Below are 18,952 nucleotides of genomic sequence, written 5' to 3' on the forward strand. Positions count from 1 at the left end.
AGTTCCGCAGGAGTATCGCGCCTCACGTTCCACGAAGAGTGTAAGCAACTGGCTTTAACGGAGGAGGTAGAAGGAGCGGAGAGCAGTAGGGAGGAAGCGGGAGGGAGGAGGGAGTGAGAAGGATCTGCAAGGAGGAGGGAGATGGAGAGGGAGACGCTGAGGAGGAGGGAGGAGGAGGTAGAGAGGCGGTCACTCAGCCGGTTTCTCCTCCATTCCTTCAGTGCCGTCTGACTAAGACTAACGGGGCCCCGTTCAATAAGCACCAAATGCTGGAAAATATGATTTGATGCTTACTGTATATTTCAAAATATCAATATATTTTATTAATCTCTTCCATATTTCAGCACCCCCAGAGGAAATAAGAGGATCGATTTACATGCAAAAAGCGAAGGGTCGTGCACGTTACAAAGTTCGTTGAAGTGTTCGGAAACCGTTATTTATCTGTGTGTTAGCCGCGAAAGATGGTTATTCCGAAATCAGTACGGCGGCATGCAGGAGCAGATGCAGAACAAGCGCTGGCCTTGTATGGCTTCAGCTGATTATCTTGACGGCATGGCAAGTGTCGACACGGCTAGCCCTCGCTGATCCCTTGCCATGCGGAAGCAAGTCCGTCAGAGCTGATCCTCCTGCTGTTTGTAAGGGGCCTGCCCCTCCTAGTCGCGACGACGGAGTGATCACCATGGAACGAGACTTGAAGGTGAAGCAGGAGATGAGAAAGAGAAGGCAAGAAGAAAGTCCTCAGATGACAGCGACGAACAAACGTGCTGCTAAGAGGAAGACATCTTCTGATCAAGGAGAATCCGCAGGCAATCATGCCAGGTCGAGCTGGGGCGAGTCGACGAAGACATCGTTCATGTCGCACTTCGAGAAGAGCAAGGTCAAGGGAGCCAGCAGGACGTCTCTCGAGTCTGACAAGTCCGGACATGAAGTCGAACAAGGCAAGGTGACTGCTAGCGCTGCAGTCAGCAAGCACAGGAAAGCCAGTCATCCGGATCAAGGCAATAACAGCAAGAAACGACACGAAAGGGGGCCGAAAGGGACAGAACCCACTTCCAGCATTCACAACCATCCATTCCCGACTGAGTACGGGGATCACTTCGAGACAAGCAAAGTCGCGATTCACGATATAGCGCCGATCTTGCAACAATTCGCCAAAGTGTCTGGGAAACAAGCTTCCTCCCTGGCTATTTATGATCCTTATTATTGCGACGGTTGCTCATCCTTCTCTCGCTATCCCCCCTTGTAATCTTGAATGTGTCCAGGTGCTGTCATCGAGCATTTTCGCCAGGAAGGCTTTCATAACGTGCACAATCTGAACGTGGACTGTTACCAGGTTCTCTTGCCTCTGGGCCTCTCGAAGGGATGGGGGGTATGATACTTGCATGCCAGGTCTGGAAGAGTGCAACAACCTCGAGTGATTTCGGTGTCTTGACGTGTGTCTCGTCTATCATCTCTTGACTCATGTCACAGATATCGTCGTGACGAATCCCCCTTTCTCGGGCGATCACAAGCAGAAGTGTTTAGAGCATTGCGGTACGTGTCTTACCGTCAAAGGTCGCCGAGTGCCCTCACTGTGCTGAGGACAGTCAAGAGGGAGCAAGCGTGGATGGTGCTGCTTCCTGCATACTGCGCAACCAAGAACTATTTTCAAGAGCTGATGAGCAATTGGAAGGAAAGAGGAAAAGTGTTCTACGGGATACCGAAGGTAAAGCATGGTCAAGACATGACTGTCACGGTAACGTTAATCTTTTCAGGTAAGATACGATTTCGAACACCCAGAAGGCACAGGCCATGCTGTCAGCCCCTTTTTTTCGATCTGGTTTGTTTACCTGGGCAAACATACCGAAGAGATCTTCTCTTGGTACAAGAAACGATATGGTAGAAGTACCTGCTCTCGTGATTTTTGTCTTTCTCACGGGCACTTAGGCGACGAAGGCCCTCTGAAGCTCGCGCGCACTGTAGAGGACCTTGCAGCCAACAAAGCTGTAGACAACAGAAAGAGGCTGAATCCTCGACAGCGTGCTGCTCTTAAGAAGAAGAAACAGATCCTGCCCTGATGAGCCTGGCGCGGAAAAGGTGGGTTTGCAGCGGAGATTAGCATGCAGAAGATTGTGAGAACGAAGAAAGGATGATTCTTTAATTCTAGTCTCAGTTTTGCAAGAGAGGCTCTCGTTCCTCATTTTAATCCCCAGCATGCATCTGAAGAGGTCCAAAATGTCTCAGCAAAAGATAACAGACTACTTTAGGAACAAAGACAAGGGAAGATCGAGAGAAATCGATCCTACCGACCTCTTTTATCGCTGCTCGACGTTGTTGAGAATCCCGGATGAGAGGATCGCAGCAATCGCAGCAATGCCTGCGGCAGCAACGCCGCCGATCTGGAGCAAGGTCGAGGTCAGACTCTGGATCAAACCGCGGAGATCCTCCTTCATACCAGGGCAGTGCTCTGTCCCGAACTCTCAGGATCCTGAACCTAGACACAACAAGCTTCAGGCTTCCAACAGGAGCGATCGAGAAACGCCTGGGATAGCTCACACCTGCATCTTGGGCTCAACCGCCCACACATTGCTCTTTCCATCGGCATCAACCGAGGCACCCATCCTCTTGGGAGAAGCCGGCTGCGCCACAAGAATGCGTTACATGTCGTCAAACATACAGTGGAGTGTGGTAATGATTTCAGCGCCTTCCTCGCAAAACGACATTCGATGTCACATCAAAGCTAGAGCATGAACGACCGTGCTACACAGAAATAATCCTTCCACATCGTGCACGAGAAAACAAGAACGGGCCATGAAGCACAGGACAGAACTTGTTAATAATTGTTCAGATTATGGTAGCAATGTCTTGTGTGAAAAGACGAAATCCGAAACAAGGCCAGTAAAGCCCAGAGATGTTGCTTACCCCATCGTTGTCTTGCATCCTGAGAGCAAGGCATGCAGGAGCCTTCCTGCTGGAAGGGCCAACCATGGTTGCCTTAGCAGAAAGGGAGGCAGAAGGAGCCAGCATGGGAGGAGCTCCTCCCATGAAAGCTTCGGTTCCCGCCACCATTGTCGCCGCAATGACGCCCCAGCTTGCTCGCATCGTCGTCGGATACCTAACCCCTGACACCACCCCTTTCTTTACCGACTCAGACTCACCCCTACCCCTGTTTTCCCATGAGGATACGTACAAGCGGCCTACAATCAGGAGTACCCCCACCCCACACCAGATCTTATGCTCCGCCTCCCTGTCCTTATTTGTCACATAACCCCACATTAGAGTACCCCACCCATCTTTGGATTGGCCTCTCCACCCCTTCTATGTCTTCACCACTACCCACCCCCATTATGAGACAACCACATACTCACCTCCCCTACCTCCCCCCCCTCCTTCCGGTACCTCAGCGAATTCTGGGTACCATCGTTGAAGACGCGTGCCCCCTTCTCTCTACCCCTACTTTGGCTATGAAACACACCCGTCATTCTCTACCCCACCCACCAACACCAGTCAAGAGGTGAGCGGAGGCCGCCAGGCAGCCGGCAACCTGTTTGAGCTTCGACAGGGTTCATGGGGGTCAGGGGGGTACGGTAGTCAGTCGCCGTTAGCCCGGGCACTGAGCGCCATCGGATCGGACCGGACTTCGGTCGCTCCCGGGCCCGGCCCGGCGGCCCGGACTCGGACTCCTGTGCCGGACCGAGTCCGACGGTCCCGGCTGATACTGGCGACCCGGGCCCGGGGCCCGCCCGCTCCGAGTCCACACATCATGTGCCGGGAAGGCTTGCAAGTGCCTAGAGATCATTCAACCGATACGGATGTTCAAGCTCGACTCTCAAAACCGTGGCCCAACTTGACGTGACACGTGACCGTGACAGGCCGCAAGGCCCGGCCCCCGATCATCGGACTCCCGGATGAGAACTCCCGGCGAGTCACTGACTGAGAGGACGGGCTACCACGGCGGCCGGGACGACGCACGGCGGCCGGAAGCCTGCCGCGGGGGTCAACTTGTGACACTGCTGATTCATTTAACTAGGCTTCGGAAGCCTACGGGGTGACGGTCAAACTTCCGCCGTAAGAGCCCGGTCTGAAATATTTGACAATCATCTTGAATCGAAAGGCAGAATCATTCCGATCGGATCGGACCGTGGCAAGTAAGACACAGTGTGACACTCAAGCCAAGAGAGGGTGTTGAGAGTACTGATCGGAGCTAGTCTCACCTCAGGCTACGTCAAACAGTTGATGACAGTGGCGGCTCCATGCACTGCACACTGACAGGTGCCGCAGTGGAAGGTATTCATGGGGACATCAACAGCTGTGATAGGGATGACGTAGGAGGACGTGGCCATGAGGACGACAGCAGGAGCTTAGGAATCATGGGAGACAGCAGGCGATAAGAGAGTCAGCTTACATGAGACCACTGCCAGGAGGACTGCATACGATAGGATGGCAGTGGCCCAGGGTCAGTAACGGCTAGGGGGATTCGGAAGTCACAGTATCACCCCTGGGGTCACCGAGTCTTGCCAGGACACACTGAGGAACCGGGCCGGGCAAGGCCGCAGCCTGGGTCTGATCGGAGACAGTAGTATCAGATTTATTCTACTGGAGGCCATATGAGGCCCTGAGGAGGCACGGGACAGCCTCGTATCAGGAGAAGAGAAGGTTATAGAGAACACACTGAGGGATCTGTCAAGACCAAGGGAGCAGCTGGATCGTCTTGACAGAGAGCGTTGGAAAGGAGATGGTAGAGCTTGTCATGCCAAGCCTATGGCTGTTTCTCAGGACACCTTCAAGCTAGGGGACTAGGACCCGCACCGGTAGAAACCATATCACGGATAAGAAGCGCAGAGTACCGTTAGTAGTAGTTCCCAGGACCAGGAGGGGCCGACATTCACAAACGGAAGGCTGTCGATCGTTTCTTTGAGACGATGAAGGAAAGAAAGGAAGGTCTGTCTGAGCCAATCATTGCCTATGGAGCTGCCTCTTTCAGTGCCGGTGGGAACAACGAGAAGGCGGTCCCCTCCAAGTGGATCAAACAACATTGCCGCAAAGCTTTCAAACGCGTGGTTGATGTTGATGAGAAACATACGACTGCCTATTGAGTCATCGATGTGGCACGAAATTACCAGTATTTCATCTCGAGAGAGGGACGGTGCGAGGGTTGAAATGGTGTGAGTCCACCCTTGTGTGTCTCGTGACATCAATGCTGCACTGAACTTTCTTTTTCGATGCCAAGAGACAGAAAAAGAGACTTTCATGTGTGAGCATGGTCACTAAACTAAACTATATGAGCTGATGCTCTTGCCATCCGCCTGGTAGTTTTCCGGGGATGTAAACCCTCCCATGCCATTGCTCAAGGCCATCACCACACCGCTCAGGACGGAGCTCAGATGCATCATTTCCTTGTGTATGTTCATGGTCTGCATCCTCTTGGAGGTGAGATCGGCAAACACATCCAACGCCTCCACCTTGCTATCGAGATTTTCCAAGTGTCGCTTAATCTTCTCCTTCGTCTGCTTGCCTTCGGAGATGACTATGTTGTCCATCTCCTTCAGTTTCTTCAAGGTGACTGTAACCTTCTACATGCTCTATACCCTGTTGGACCGGGATGAGCTCGGCTCGAGCCAGTGTCCATCACATAGCTAAGTTTCAATATGACAAGTATCAATGTGTTTGCCTAGCTGCAATTTATTGCTATGGAGGGATTAGAGTGGCTGATGCGAATGATCACATGCACGCTTAATAGAATCATCTGAGTGACCTGTCAGCACCATCATCATCAAATTGTAGGATACGACGTTTTGCAAACCAAGAATACGAGAGCTCAGACTTTATTTACAGCGCGTGTGTGCAATTGCTCTATTTTACATGCATGCACAATGGCCTTTCTTCCTTGTCATGAATCATACCTTGTAACTGCGATGTTGTATCTTTTAGTTCAAGTTCAAACTTTGGAACTACAATATCGTATGGAAAACCGATACAAGGTCTGATCATAATCAGAAAGTGAAGCTATGATTGCAATGCGACAATCAGTTTTTGGACGAGCAGAGAAGCATATCGAATATTGCCTGATACATTCCCACTGAAAGCATATTTCACCAATCAGGTTACCAAAATTTCAAGCTTCCAAAGTTCCGATTTATAATCAACTAGGGCTGCAACGCCGGATGCTTACCTGCCCCTGATGACAGTAACAAGGAGTCATCAGAATAAACCTTGCATCATGAGACTGCTGATGACAGTCGATCTCCAGATACATACAGATCAATGATCGCTAATAGCTGAAAGTGGACCTGGAGGTAGGAGCAAGTGCAATGACGTATGCTGCTGGCGTGACAAACGAAGATAGGCGGCCATCCGATGTCATCCTCTTGAGATTTTACGCGAGGATGCGCCAAAAGGTATTGATGCCTTGAAGCACCTTTGATGCACTGCAGCGGCAGGAGCAAGCTTGAAGACGGAGCTGAGGTATTCGATGTTGCATGCTGATGAAACAAAAGATGGTGCTTGTCTGTTATCTTCAGTTATCAGGGGCAGGTAAGCATCAAGAATACCGTCCAAACACCCAACACAATGACGGAACACATGACTAGGGCCTAAAGTCGAGAACCCGTGTGCGATTTTGTGAAGCCGAGCAACATCATCCAAGGGAAAATCCAATGGGAATTGCTCATTGATGGCATGCACTACTCTACGCACAGAATCTCGAAACGCGGTTACACTTATACCATGCACCAGAACAATGTCCAGATACGATCCACCAGCCAGCCATCGCAACGTTACAGCCAGCATGATCTCTGGTGTAACCATGTCTCCACGACGAGATGCCATTTTATCATTCTTGGACAAATGAGGTCGAATGCGATCTAACAAGATATTGAATGTGTTGATTCCAAGACGATAATACCGCTTGAAGGTAACCCCATGTAACTTTGTTTGTAAATGGTGCCATTCAACCCTCGGAGATTCGGCGAACATTGTTCGTCGACGTTTGATGGGACGATTGTGGTTGATGTCATCATGCAACGAGGACATGTGCTGCTGAGCCACTCTTTTAAGCTGTCGTTGTCTCACAAGAGGAATGAGACAGGCAAACTTTTGCAAGAGTTGAGCCAAAATCGTCAAAACTTCAAGGATTTCTGCGATCAAATCCAGATACTGTTCTTTCTTTCTGGCAGTCATCGAAGTTTTCCGCCTTGCAAGAACAGTAGGTGTTGATGCTTGTATCAATGAAGTGACTGCTTGTACTCCGTCAACGGTATCATTCAAAGATACTTGTTCATTTTCTTCAGCCATGGATGCAGCGTACCTCCTGTGTCGGGTGGACTGCAGGGTATTCCCGCCTAAAAATTCAAATTTGAAAGTAAAGCGAAACAGATCTATTTCAGAAACAATGAATCTGAAACTATTTATAGCAAAAAGAGTCTTTTCGCTCATGGATTCGCGATACGCTGTCAGCAGTGACTCTATTCGTACTGATCTTTAACTAAAGTTTTGACTCTCATGAATGATCTCCGGGTATCATAGATCCTATCTCGCCCCATCACTCGGTATAACCTGGCATTATTGTCCTCAAACTGATTTTTAACTTTTAACTTGAGTACACAAAGGCAAGGCAGGGTAGATCTCCCGTCAATCTCCCTTGAACCTGAACTTCCTTCCGTCGTCCCTCGTCCCGTTCGTGAGCCTTCGCTCTTCTTCTCGCAGCTCCTTGCTACATTCAGGCTTCCTCAGAGTCACTAGATCCTTCAGAAGCTCTATCGGCCACACAGTCAGACAGCTTCCTGCACTTTCCTTACTCGTTTGCAAACACACTTCGAACGCTCTTTGCACAAACATGGAGCCCGGGTACATGAGCGCTTGGGGCGATTTGCCTGATATCGTATCGCCACCACTCCACGCAGCAGATTCCTTGCCGATTGCCAGCACAGTGTCCACGCCCCGCATTCCCCTGAAATCCAGCAGGGGTGTAGGCACGGCTCGCTGTAGGAAGCTAGCAGTAGACACCGCCGTCCGCATCTTCAGAGAGCGGATGACCCTTGACGCGAAGAGCAAGTTCGTCGAGAGCGAGTTAGTAGGGAGAATGTATGGGGTGAACTCAAAGACTGTTCGCGACATCTGGGACAGGAGGTCGTGGGCAAAGCAAACTGAATTCTTGGTTGTCCACAATAAGGCGGCCGAAACAGGGCAACAGGACCGAGAGGAGGGAGACAACGGGACCCAAGGAGTAGCATGCTGTGAGATCGAGCAGCCTGTATCGATTGTCAGTTCTCCTCTGAGCAAATCTGAGATAGAAGGGTATTCGACACATTCTCAAGTCTTGGAAATGAAGGACTCGATTTTTGTTTTCGAGCCGAGCTGGGAGGCAACAGCATCATCTATTGAGTCTGTGGAGATGTGGACGGCAGGAAAGGAAGATCATGTCGTGAAGGCGATGGAGTACGCGGAAGAGTTTGGCTCGACACCTGAGGACTTGAGCGACTGGTGTTTAGACCCAAGAGGGAACGGGAGCCCGACACTGTGATGCTTGCGTCCGTAGGAATCGGGCTCTCTCCACCAGTGATCAACAAGAAGGCGTTGCTTCAACAGACAGGAAGCTTCTACAGTGGATTGTAAGTCATACTCTGAATTGAAAGAAAGGAACGCACCTAGCATGGCGGCAGGAGGACCCGTGGTACAGAGCTTCAGAAGAACGACTGAGTCTTGTGTTGCTCTCAAGCGCATAACATGTAAATTTTCATAGAAGAAAGTATAGTTTCCGAAGATGCCATAGAATGTTTTCAATGAGCTCACTATCAGTTGGAGGTATCTCACTCCAGCTCAAAACAGCCTTTCCGAGGACGCCGACGCATGCAGGGTGACTATGGAGGACATGACAGATGGTAAGTCTGATTTCACCCACATGTAGACTGACACGAGCTGTTCTAATATATTCGACGACACATTATGTTTCTCTGCAAACAACCTCCCTCAATCCGCGCCTTGAGACAGCAAGTCTTCACACTGAGAGAAATCGAACCCGATATGTTCTTGTGCAGTGTCATTCCAGTATGCACAACCATCAAGATCGTTAGGATATTCCTCAGACACGTGTCGTCTCCACCAGAAAAAGAGCTCGACCTCGCAATCTTCGAGGCAGACATCCAGCGGGGTCATCGATGGAGGAAGATAACCAGGGCGATCAAGGAAGTAGACACTTGTAGGAGTTGAGGAAGGAGAGTGGTGTTAGGGGAGCAGAGCAAGGCAGGAGAAAGAGATGAAGAGGAAGAGAGCGATCTACCTTTCCTTCACCCTCTCCAAAGACATTCAGTCGATGCTGCACAAACTCTGGTTCATCTCGAGACCGTCGAGAGAGGACGGAAGCAGAGAGCCGCTGAGGAAGGCGCGAGAACGAAGAGAATGGATGAGGCAGAAGAGAAGACATGTCAAGAGAGAGAGCGGCTCTCTATCACCCACGTCTTTCATTGAGATGAGCCATGGAGCTGGCTTAAACCTGGTATCAGTATGCTGGGCCTTTGAATAAAGGTTATGTTATGACTCCCTAGCCAACTGTCGTGTATTGCCAACGATCGCAGGTTTAGGAGAGCAACAATAATTGTCAGTAGCTTGGGATGTTTGATAAAGTGATCGACAAGTTATTCGTCGAGAGTCTCTCTGGGTCTCTCCGAGGCAACTGACTGACACCAATGAATGTGTTACATCATTCGTGACAAAAGTGATCCGATCGCAGTTTGAGGCGAGCGTCTGACAGGTTTATACGAGTCTTTCGCATCTATTTGTCAGTGTTTCCTTTCTCGGTGGTTGTGACAACGACCGCAGGCTCAGGAGCAAGGTAAGGGGCAGCACTCGCAGGCTCAGGAGCAAGGTAAGGGGCAGCACTCTTGGCTAGGCTTTTTTAGCCTTGATCGGGTGGTTTCCTGGAGGCATGGACCCCCCCTTTTAAGAGAAACTACCGGTCGTCTTAGGACAACGGCCGCCAATTCGAAGGGATCACTCAATTTTTGTTGATAGTCAAGAATCGTTAGATCTAAGAGATTTTTGGACTATTTTACGACTATTTTAGCAATAAAATGCTTATATTGATAACAGAATTTGAGGTTGGAATGCTCAACCACGACGCCATGGTTGCAGATGGGATGCAGAAGGGGCGACGCCGCGATGGCAGTGCTCAGAGAGGAAGGAGGGGACTTGGAGAGCAGTAGCAGGGCAGCACTGTAGGATGGTAAGAGGGATGTGCGATCTGAGGAACAGGTGTGGGGGGTGAGCTATGCAGTGCAGTCAAAGAAAACGTGTTTGGACAAACTTGATGCCGGAGGGATGGAGCGAAACTGAATCGAGGTGACCAAAGGTGAAGTGATAGGAGAAAAGCTCAGACTATCGGACTCCCTTGCCCATCATGGTGGCCAAGAGGCGCAAGAAGAGGACGGTGGCACGGGAGCTCTACATCCACATAGTGTCGGCTCGTTACCTGCCAGCAATGGACCCCAACGGGCTGTGCGACTGCTTCTGCAGGATCAAGCTGAATGACGCACTGCTGGGAAAGACGAAGACGATCTACAGGAACAGGTTCCCTCGATGGGATGCCAAGTTCGGTCCTTTCAGGCTCGAAAGCCCATTCCAGACAATCGTCGTGGAGCTAGAGGACGAAGACATCAGCAGGAACGACCTCATCGGATATGCTTCAGTAGATGTAGCAGACGTGGCTTTAGCTAAGGGCAGGAGGGTAAGGAGGTGGTTTGGCGTGCGAAGGATTGAAGCAGAGTACAAGCCGTGGGAGAGGAGGGCCAATTCCGAGGACGAGTGGATCAGAGAAAACGATGGCGAGTTCGCAGTGTCGAAGGAGAACAACGTGTCGGAGGTGCTGCTGGAAGTGAGCTACAGGGGCGACTACTACAACGAGATCCAAGATCTGCTGAAGCGCTTGTTCGAGGGGGCCCGGCCTCCTCCTCCTTCTGCCGATGAGATGTTCCGCAAACTCATGGAGGAGGCAAATGCGCATGAGGACGGGGAGGCGGTGGAGGTGCTAGAAGCGAAAGATCAGGCCCTGATCCGGACAATGAAAAAGGCGCAGCAGGGGACTCTGCGACCTCAGAGTAGCGAAAGGTTGCTTCATACGCCCTTCTCCGCCCCCGGAGGGTGGTCGAGGCCAGTTGGTACCCTGGACTATCACGGCGAGAGAACGAGGCCGAGCACAACAGCAGCGGCTCAGACGCTGCTCAACGAGGAGAGGTCGCCTCGTGCTCTTGCTGTGAAGCTTTTCTTGCCGGGAGATGGCGAGCAGGGCGTGAGGAGAGACGCGTTTGCCCGCAGGTCCGCTCAGAGGGGGAGAAACACAGAGCAGGCAGCGAGATCTCCGACCTCCGTCTCCTCTCCCCGACGATACTCTGACATCCGGGAGGCGTCAGTCAGTCCGTTCTCTCGGGCCCTGCACTCGCCGCTGCATCAGGCCACGCCGCTGCTACGGAGCCGGGCACTTCATCCAGTGCAAGACACAATCAAGCACTGCTACGCTGAGGTTGAGAGTGGGTCTGTGCAGGTGAGATGGGAGGTGAAGACATTCGGGGTGGGAGGGGCCAAGATGAGTGTGAAGAGAATGGGATGGAGGATGGAGGATGGAGGATGGAGGATGGAGGATGGAAGAGAGAAGGAGGATGAAGAGAAGGCGCTAGTGGTCATTCATGACATGAGATGAAAGGCTTTCGGCAATCATGAGACCCTCCAAGAGATGCAATCTGCTACCGTCAACTCTCTCAAACAGTGAGCACCCTTGGCTTCTTGATCTTCTTCGATCCTTCTCCCGTTTCCCTCTGAATTACTGACGTTCCCCAGGTTCAGGCCCCTGTTCTTGAGCAGAATCCAAGCAGTTCCTCCTCCTCCTGGTGTTCGATCGGTGAGTAATAGGAGCATCAGTAGGGTACGAGTGAGTGCGAGGGGCTAGGAGCAAGCAGGCGTAAGGGCAAGAGTAAGCGCATTAGGCCCGGGAGGACTGGAGCAAGAGCAAGAGCAGGGGTCTGGAGAATGGTCTGATACCAGACCGATATCGTTGGCTTGATGTTTGCATGACTGACAGGCAAGGCTTGTCGAGGGCAGTGGAAGACATGGAGTGGAGAACGTTGAGTCATACATCTCCATGTTGATCAGGATCGCATCGGTATGGTTTCTTACATAGGGCTGCTCTCCTCCTCCTCCTCCCCCTTCACTTCCTCGTGCTCTGCTTCCTTGCCCTTGACGTATCCTCTTCTTCCTCCTCTTCTCCCTCCTCTCCCGCTCCTTTCTTCTCGTTTCATCTCAGTTGCTAGCTCTCGTTCTCGTTCTCGTTCTCGTTCTCGTTCTCGTTCTCGTTCTCGTTCTCGTTCTCGTTCTCGTTCTCGTTCTCGTTCTAGAGAACGCTCTTGTTTGATGAGGCGGCAGGTCGAGGCCAACGAGGGGAAGGTACCTCAGTGCAAGAAGAGTGTCTTTCGTGCTGTAGAGACTTGCGAGCGATTGGTCGGAGCTCAGAGTCAGGTGGGCGGGAACACAGGAGGGAGGGCGATGACGTCATTCGGCGCAGTTCATGCTCAACACCTTGTGGAGGTGCGTGCAGCTGCTGATGAAGATCGAGCTATTGGACGATGCAGGTAGTCACAGTGATGCTATGTTGTTTTCTGGACTTCTTGCTGTGACTATCTTGCATTATCCTTCTGCCTCATGTAGTTGTCGAGCTACCCGTCCAGACGTTGATCGTATCCTTGTATCCATCTACTTGTCTTTTTCGCTTCTCGTGTACTGCTGTCATGCCTGCTACTGCTTCTGTCTTGTTGCTCTACCTGCTCGCTGCGATGCTACACACCAGTTGATTCATGAACTCGTCACAGAGGAATACTTGATGCGAATGCTCGAGATCCTACAGGAAAAGAAGAGGAGCCAGGAGCTCGCCGAAAACCTTCACCTCCCTTCTCCACTCCGACGGACCGGGCAGCCAGCGCAGCAAGATTCCAACGAGGAGCAGGTAAGGACAACTCAGCAGTTTTCTATTGTTTTCCTCCTACCTTCCATCAGACGCTCCCCCCGATCCTCTTGCTCTCTCTCTCTTGTCCTCCTCCTCCTTCTCGCACTCCCTCGCACGTTCGACTCCCCTGGCTGCATGTTGTTCCTGCCCCCTCTTGCCTTCTTACCCTTACCTCCCTTCTCCTGCCTTCTTGCGCTGAGTCTCTGACCTCGACTCCCGGCAGATCTCCGTGGTCACCAGGCAGCTGAACGACCTCAATCGCTTGAAGAAGAAGAGCAGCAAGAAACCAGGTCGCCTCCTCCTTCCTTCCCGTCACTGCTGACGTGTCAAGGGCAGAGCCGGTGAAAGCAAGCTCAGCAAAGTCGAGCTCGAAGCAAGATGCAAGGCTCAAGGCAACGCCCTGTCCTTGACTCCTCTTGGGCTGACATCTGGTCTCAGCTCGACGTCTCCTCGCTGCCTTCAGAGAAGTTTGCAAGAGCGATTCAATCGGTAAGGAGTGGAGGAGGGCAAGAGGGAGAACAAAGCAAAGAGGAGGGCAAGAGGAGGAGCTTTGATCTTTCTCTGCTTCCTTAGATCGCTTGCTGTTTTTCTCTTGCCCTTGCATGCCTCTTCTCCTTCTCCTTCTCCTCCTTCCCGTTGGACTGCTTACCACCTGCTCCCCCCCCCCCCCGCCTTGACCTCACTCTCGCTCTCTCTAGGCTCGGTCGGTGAGGATGGAAGAAGAGCGGAATCACGCGTTCCTGCACGAGGATGCTTGGAAGCGGCGAGGTACGCTGACGAGATGATCAAACACGTGTAGTAAGACGAGACTACGAGTGAGAACGGTCTCTTGTCAAGACAAGCTTAGAGTTGTAAAGATAACATCGGAAGCGAGCTCGCCCTTGTTCTGCAGCTCGGAGGAGTTTCCCCTCCTCATCTCAATGGCATACATGCGTCTCATGGACATAAATGTAAACACAAATCATGACCCGTCTCCCCGCCTCTCAGAGCTTATCGAAGTTCTTGACCTGCCCGCACTCCTTGCACTTCATCTTCCACGTCCTTGCGCCCTCGTCCCACCACTCCTCCCCCCACCTGCAGCCCCTCAGCCCCTCCTCGCACACAACATCCTCTCCTTCCACCCGTGTACATGCCGCGCTTGCCCGACGCTCTTCCGCTGGATCTTTGCTCCTGTTTGCAACCATCACAACCCCTCCTCATCCCCCTCCTCTCTCCTTCCCCCTCAACTCCCCCCTCTTCCCTCCTCCTCCTCCTCCTCGTCCTCCCCTCTTCCTTCTCTTTCCCCGTCTCTTCCTCTCTTACCCGCAACTCCATATAGTCCAGCAGTACCATCGTCGGTCATGACGGCCTCGGGGTTGCGCTCCCTCGCTTCCTTCTGCCCACCCCTCAAACCCCTTCCATCCCCGACCCCTCAATCTTCACCTTCCTCAGCACAGACTCCGTTGCCTTCGTCTTCCTCTTCCTCTCGTACTGCGCGTTCTTCCTCCTCCGGCTCTCCTCCTGCGCCGCGATGCACAACGAAGTCAGCTGCGCTCTCCCGCTCCAAACATCCTCCTCCTTACCAGCAGCCCTTCCTCTCCTCCGAACCGAGCGTACGACACGTCCCTGAGCTGTGCTCGCAGATACAGCTTCATGTCGTTCCAGCCCTCCTTTCCTGCTCCATCCTATTAGCCCTCCGTCCCCTCGGCTTCTCCGCAGCAACGCACTCGGGTTCTTTCGTGTGATGTACCCCAGGCGTGCAAAGTCCGCATCCTGCAGCAGGTACTCCTCTTTCGCCGCCGTCTTGGTGATCAGCCTGCCTGGAGCTCAGCAGGGGCAGAGCAGCTGGACCTTTGCTGAACGCACTTATACGCCTCGTCCGACGCGATGCACGCCCTGCAGACGGAGATGCCGAATGCGTCCTTGAACCTGAAGACTCTGGGTGAGGGGAGGGGATCCTCTACCACTCCCTCCTCTCACTGCAAGTTCGTCGAGCTGTCTCCACACTCCAAGCATGTCAGCGGATGACTCGTCGCTCCTGCACGACCTGTCTTCCACAGCTCTCACCACAGGGGGAGGGAGACTGAGGTCAGAAGAGGGGTCGGGGGAGGTGAACCTGAGAAGGGACCTGTGCGGCTCCTCCGCTCTTCCTCCGCTATGAATCCTCTAGCTGACACTACTCGATACTCAGGGCAAGCTGACGATGGGGGCTCGATGACAACAGGGGAGCATCTGCCGTGGTCCATGTCGCCGCTACCTCGCGTGCTCTGCAGGACGATGAGCATCCACGGCTCACAGAGCCAAGGGAGCGCACCTGGACTGCATCCTCCTCTTCCGGGAGGAAGCCTCCTCCATGATCTTCATCCTCAACCCCGTCTGCCGTTCCACCTCCCCCTCCATCGGGCGGCGCCGAGGGCTCGACAAGAAATCCCGCCTCCTCCAGTTTACCGTGGGGAGCGATGGCTGCTCCTATGGCATAGAGCGCCTCCTCTTGCTCCGCCAGGGTCCCTTCGCTGAAGGCTGTCTGCTCCTCCCTCCTCTTCGCCTCCGCCTCCTCCCGCATCTCCTCCTCCTCCTCCGCGTCCGGTGTTGGAGGGCAGGACATAGCCCATGGGCTGATCGGACAGGGTATCGAACTTTCTTTTTAAAAAGTTAATAAAGCAATCACGAGCTCACCTCAGGTTTCATAATAGTTAATTTTGAATGAAATCAAAGACAGTCCGAAACGATCTAGGTAAAATTAGAAACAAACCAAGATCTGGGGCGGGTTGGGTTGTGACATAACAGAGAAGGTTGAACGAATTCTGTCCTGGATACGACAAAACTGGAGGAGAGAGGGGAGGAGAGGAGAGGGGAGGGGAGGGGAGCTGAGAGGAGGGGAGGGGAGGGATGGGGAGGAGAAGAGAGGGGAGGAGAAGAGAGGGGAGGGGAGGGGAGGGGAGGGGAGGAGAGGGGAGGGGAGGTGAGGTGAGAGGAGAGGAGGGGAGGGATGGGGAGGGGAGGGGAGTCGAGGGAGGGGAGGGGATGGGTGAGGTGTATAGCAAGCAAAGGAGGGAGGGATTCACAGCATCCGTCATTTCGAGCACACAGGACTTTGATCTTACAGCAGATCCTGGAGCTGTGCGTTGATGCCATATGACCGATGGGAGGTAGGCGCTGGGTTTTCTTGGAGAAGGATGGCTGATTATGATGCAGTCGGAGGTACCATTAGCGACACCGGAGCAGAGCACCGATGTCGGCCCGAGGGAGGAGGTGGAGAAGATGAAGCAGCTGAAGCTGGATCACGGTGAGGACACGAGCGCCTCTGCCTGCAGCTCTGCGGTGCTGTCACTCATGAAGCTGAAACCTTGCCTCAAGACACCATCAAGACATCGGATGGCAGGAGCCTTGAGGGTAACGATCCTGATCTCCTGCTGACTTGTCTGATGTGGACATGTTGATACTAGGCGATGTGCTGCAATATCTCATTGACCCTCTCCCCGTCGATGAGTTCCTTCATGTGAGAGACCTTGCGCTGTCTTGGGCTCGTGGCTGCTGACTGCCGTTAGGAAATTTGGGAGGAGCGTGCGTACGTTGTGAACAGAGACGACTCAAGCTACTTCGAGGACATCATGACGTTTGAAGACTTGGAGGTTGTGATGATGATGATGACGACGACGATGCTGACGTTGACGATGACGATGATAGTTTTTTGTTATGGTGGAGACGGTGTTATGGAGAACAAGATGGTGCCAATCGTGACGACATGAAATGAGACAATGTTTGTGATACGATAACGTAGTTGTGTGTGCAATGGCAAAGACTGAGACGTGAGATGGAGAAAGAGAGAATAAGGGGTGAAGGAGGTTAGAGAAGTAACGGAAAAGGAAGATAAAAAGATGGAATGCTTGAAATGGAACGAGCATTCATACATGTCGTGCAGGATGTATTGTGTAATGCGATGGGCGATGAAGAATTCGGGGAGATTTTGTTCTTCAAGAACCAGCTACAGACCCACTACGAAAAGTAAGAGAGGACGCTTCAGATCTTTTTCCTCCTCCTTTTCCTCCTCCTCCTTTCTCCCCTCCTCCCTCCCTCTTTCCTTTCCTTCCCTTTCTTTTTCGCTCGCTTCCTCCCTCCAAAATTCCAATCAGCGTGAAATCCTATCAGCGCATTCCGGGCGTTTCTGGACGACGCCTCAGTGGTCTTGAATCACGTCGACAAGCAGGTGCCTGCCTACATGACTTGTTCTGTTGTTGAGCTCAACTTCTTGTGGCAGTGGCCGGCGATCAACATCATGTGCCAGAAGCTTCAAAGTCGCTTCCCTCACACGTTCTGCAACATGTACCTTACTCCTGCTGGCAGCCAGGTTGTGCGCGCAGGAGGAGCAGGAGAAGGAGATAGGTTACGGTTTGAGCAGGGGCAGGGGCAGGGGCAGGGGCAGGGTCAGGGTCAAGGGGCAGGGGCAGGGGCAGGGGCAGGGGCAGAAGGAGGATGAGCAGAGACAGCGGGGCTGCTACTGACTTGACGCGCAGGCTGTACATCCCCACAGTGACGACCGGGACGTGCTCCTGATTCAGATCTGGGGAACAAAGTGAGAGGAATGAGAGGGGGATAGAGGAGACCGGTGACAGGTTAACACAGAGAATGGCTGGTGTATGGGTCTCCTCAGACCCTCCCGTTCTCGGACGAGCAGGTGGTGGGAGAATGGACTTCCGCTAGCACCTGACTGCTGGGGTTGTGCAAGGTTGGAAAGTCGGGGCAGAGGCTTGCGGAGGGGACGATCGGGCCTGTCTCATTGTCTGCGGTCGGTGTTGTTCCTCTTGGGCTGAACTCTTCCTGTTCTGTTCCATTCGCCTTCCTGCTGGCCTGGTTTTCTTTTCTTGTTTCTTTGCTCTGCTTCTAGGACCTCTCTGTTCTTCCATTGTTCGTTTCTTTCTCTATTTTTCCTCTGTTTCTTTCTTTCCCCCTAGATCTCTTCCTCATCTCATTTCTATCGTCCCATCTATCGTTTCTCTTTCCTTCCCAGCCCCCCCCCCCCCCTTCCCGTTTCCCTTTCGGTTTTTCCCTCCCTCTCCCTCTCCCTCTCCTTCTCCCTGTATCCATCTGTTTCTTACTCTCTTCTCCATTTTCTCTGTGTCTTCTTCCATCTATTTCCTTTGTTTTCTTGTTTGCTCCCCCTCAAGGTTTTGACTCAGACGCTCAAGACTGGGGACACGCTCTACATCCCCCGAGGATTTGTACATGAGGCGAAAGCACAAGTGAGCTGTTCTTGTTGTTGGCAATGTTTGTATTGATCACAAAGATGCTAATGGACATGGTCCAACTGTTTGACTGTGGTTGTTATGAAGAAGCTGTTGTTGGCAAGCAGCTGTATTTCGTGTCTGTATTGTTCTTCAATCTTGAGCCTGTTCATGTTTTACTGTTGACTTGATTCACAATTTCATCCACGCTGACCGCATCTGAGTGTTTTGATTTCGCAGGAGCATGGTTCATTGCACATCACCATTGCAATCCCAACACAAGACTTCACGTGGTCAGGTAGGACTGAAACAGTGAGGAGAGGAAGGAGGAGGCGACATGATGCAGAAAGGAAGAAAGAATTTTGAACAGTGGAGCAGGAGGATTGAGAAATTTGAGATCGACAGCTCCTCCTCTTCTGCTTCTCCTGTGCTTCACTTCGTGCTGCTGCTGCTGCTCTTCCTCTTCCTCTTCCTCCTCCTCCTCCTCCTCCTCCTCCTCCTCCTCCTGACAGATGATGGACAAGGTGTCATGATGGATGCGATGCGACAGAAGCTGAGGGAGGAGAAGTATAACAAGTGGAGGAGGTGCGTGCCTTTGACTCTCCTGCCCAACGGAAACAACGACAAGGTAAGAGCAAGAAGGGGAAGATGGATGAGGAGGAGGAGGAGGAGGAGGAGGAGGAGGAGGAGGAGGATGAGGAGGAGGAGGAGGAGGAGGAGGAGGAGGAGTAGGAGCAGTAGTAGGAGGAGAGGTGTAACGCTATGAGTAGTGGTAATGTTGATTGAT

General features: G+C 52.4%; 7 protein-coding genes across 7 annotated transcripts; 4 read left to right on the forward strand and 3 right to left on the reverse strand.

Annotated features, from left to right (window-relative positions):
* Positions 1 to 461: 461 nt before the first annotated feature.
* GUITHDRAFT_113893 (hypothetical protein) lies at positions 462 to 2,057 on the forward strand (the record flags this gene model as incomplete). Its single annotated transcript, XM_005826823.1, has 8 exons — positions 462 to 479; positions 536 to 1,211; positions 1,263 to 1,333; positions 1,390 to 1,423; positions 1,471 to 1,533; positions 1,587 to 1,705; positions 1,755 to 1,878; positions 1,927 to 2,057. The coding sequence occupies 8 exons, from the start codon at positions 462 to 464 to the stop codon at positions 2,055 to 2,057; spliced, it is 1,236 nt and encodes a 411-aa protein (XP_005826880.1).
* A 61-nt stretch (positions 2,058 to 2,118) lies between these two features.
* GUITHDRAFT_154260 (hypothetical protein) lies at positions 2,119 to 3,079 on the reverse strand. Its single transcript, XM_005826824.1, has 5 exons — positions 2,902 to 3,079; positions 2,538 to 2,618; positions 2,435 to 2,473; positions 2,290 to 2,378; positions 2,119 to 2,199 (listed from the first exon to the last, which is right to left on the reverse strand). The coding sequence occupies exons 1-4, from the start codon at positions 3,046 to 3,048 to the stop codon at positions 2,295 to 2,297; spliced, it is 351 nt and encodes a 116-aa protein (XP_005826881.1). The 5' UTR covers positions 3,049 to 3,079; the 3' UTR covers positions 2,119 to 2,199; positions 2,290 to 2,294.
* A 2,167-nt stretch (positions 3,080 to 5,246) lies between these two features.
* On the reverse strand, positions 5,247 to 5,519 carry GUITHDRAFT_113895 (hypothetical protein; the record flags this gene model as incomplete). The annotated part of the gene is made up of 1 exon (XM_005826825.1): positions 5,247 to 5,519. One exon carries the CDS (start codon positions 5,517 to 5,519, stop codon positions 5,247 to 5,249), a length of 273 nt encoding a protein of 90 aa, XP_005826882.1.
* Positions 5,520 to 7,813: 2,294 nt separating this feature from the next.
* On the forward strand, positions 7,814 to 9,186 carry GUITHDRAFT_143080 (hypothetical protein; the record flags this gene model as incomplete). The annotated part of the gene is made up of 4 exons (XM_005826826.1): positions 7,814 to 8,460; positions 8,516 to 8,588; positions 8,806 to 8,858; positions 9,015 to 9,186. The coding sequence occupies 4 exons, from the start codon at positions 7,814 to 7,816 to the stop codon at positions 9,184 to 9,186; spliced, it is 945 nt and encodes a 314-aa protein (XP_005826883.1).
* Positions 9,187 to 10,372: 1,186 nt separating this feature from the next.
* GUITHDRAFT_113898 (hypothetical protein) lies at positions 10,373 to 13,374 on the forward strand (the record flags this gene model as incomplete). Its single annotated transcript, XM_005826827.1, has 9 exons — positions 10,373 to 11,647; positions 11,806 to 11,866; positions 11,925 to 11,997; positions 12,052 to 12,127; positions 12,388 to 12,480; positions 12,527 to 12,593; positions 12,831 to 12,964; positions 13,188 to 13,254; positions 13,301 to 13,374. The coding sequence occupies 9 exons, from the start codon at positions 10,373 to 10,375 to the stop codon at positions 13,372 to 13,374; spliced, it is 1,920 nt and encodes a 639-aa protein (XP_005826884.1).
* A 1,113-nt stretch (positions 13,375 to 14,487) lies between these two features.
* GUITHDRAFT_75956 (hypothetical protein) lies at positions 14,488 to 14,865 on the reverse strand (the record flags this gene model as incomplete). Its single annotated transcript, XM_005826828.1, has 3 exons — positions 14,488 to 14,618; positions 14,671 to 14,759; positions 14,810 to 14,865. Coding segments are annotated over 3 exons (276 nt in total), but the record flags the coding sequence as incomplete, so codon positions are not given.
* Positions 14,866 to 16,071: 1,206 nt separating this feature from the next.
* Positions 16,072 to 18,941, forward strand: GUITHDRAFT_113900 (hypothetical protein; the record flags this gene model as incomplete). The annotated part of the gene is made up of 15 exons (XM_005826829.1): positions 16,072 to 16,092; positions 16,139 to 16,229; positions 16,301 to 16,336; positions 16,390 to 16,442; positions 16,492 to 16,671; positions 16,866 to 16,948; positions 17,093 to 17,150; positions 17,202 to 17,291; positions 17,458 to 17,516; positions 17,567 to 17,618; positions 17,670 to 17,729; positions 18,121 to 18,183; positions 18,406 to 18,463; positions 18,690 to 18,793; positions 18,936 to 18,941. The coding sequence occupies 15 exons, from the start codon at positions 16,072 to 16,074 to the stop codon at positions 18,939 to 18,941; spliced, it is 1,014 nt and encodes a 337-aa protein (XP_005826886.1).
* Between the last annotated feature and the right edge of the window lie 11 nt (positions 18,942 to 18,952).

Source organism: Guillardia theta (assembly GCF_000315625.1).
Source record: "Guillardia theta CCMP2712 unplaced genomic scaffold GUITHscaffold_71, whole genome shotgun sequence".
Taxonomy (NCBI): domain Eukaryota; class Cryptophyceae; order Pyrenomonadales; family Geminigeraceae; genus Guillardia; species Guillardia theta.

Coding starts and splice junctions, on each gene's coding strand:
- GUITHDRAFT_154260 (XM_005826824.1), bottom strand. CDS start 3,048: ATGGTGGCGGGAACCGAAGCTTTCATGGGAGGAGCTCCTCCCATGCTG. Junction 2,474..2,537: donor CGGTTGAGCCCAAGATGCAG/GTGTGAGCTATC, acceptor TGTTGTGTCTAG/GTTCAGGATCCTGAGAGTTC. Junction 2,379..2,434: donor CGGGACAGAGCACTGCCCTG/GTATGAAGGAGG, acceptor ACCTTGCTCCAG/ATCGGCGGCGTTGCTGCCGC.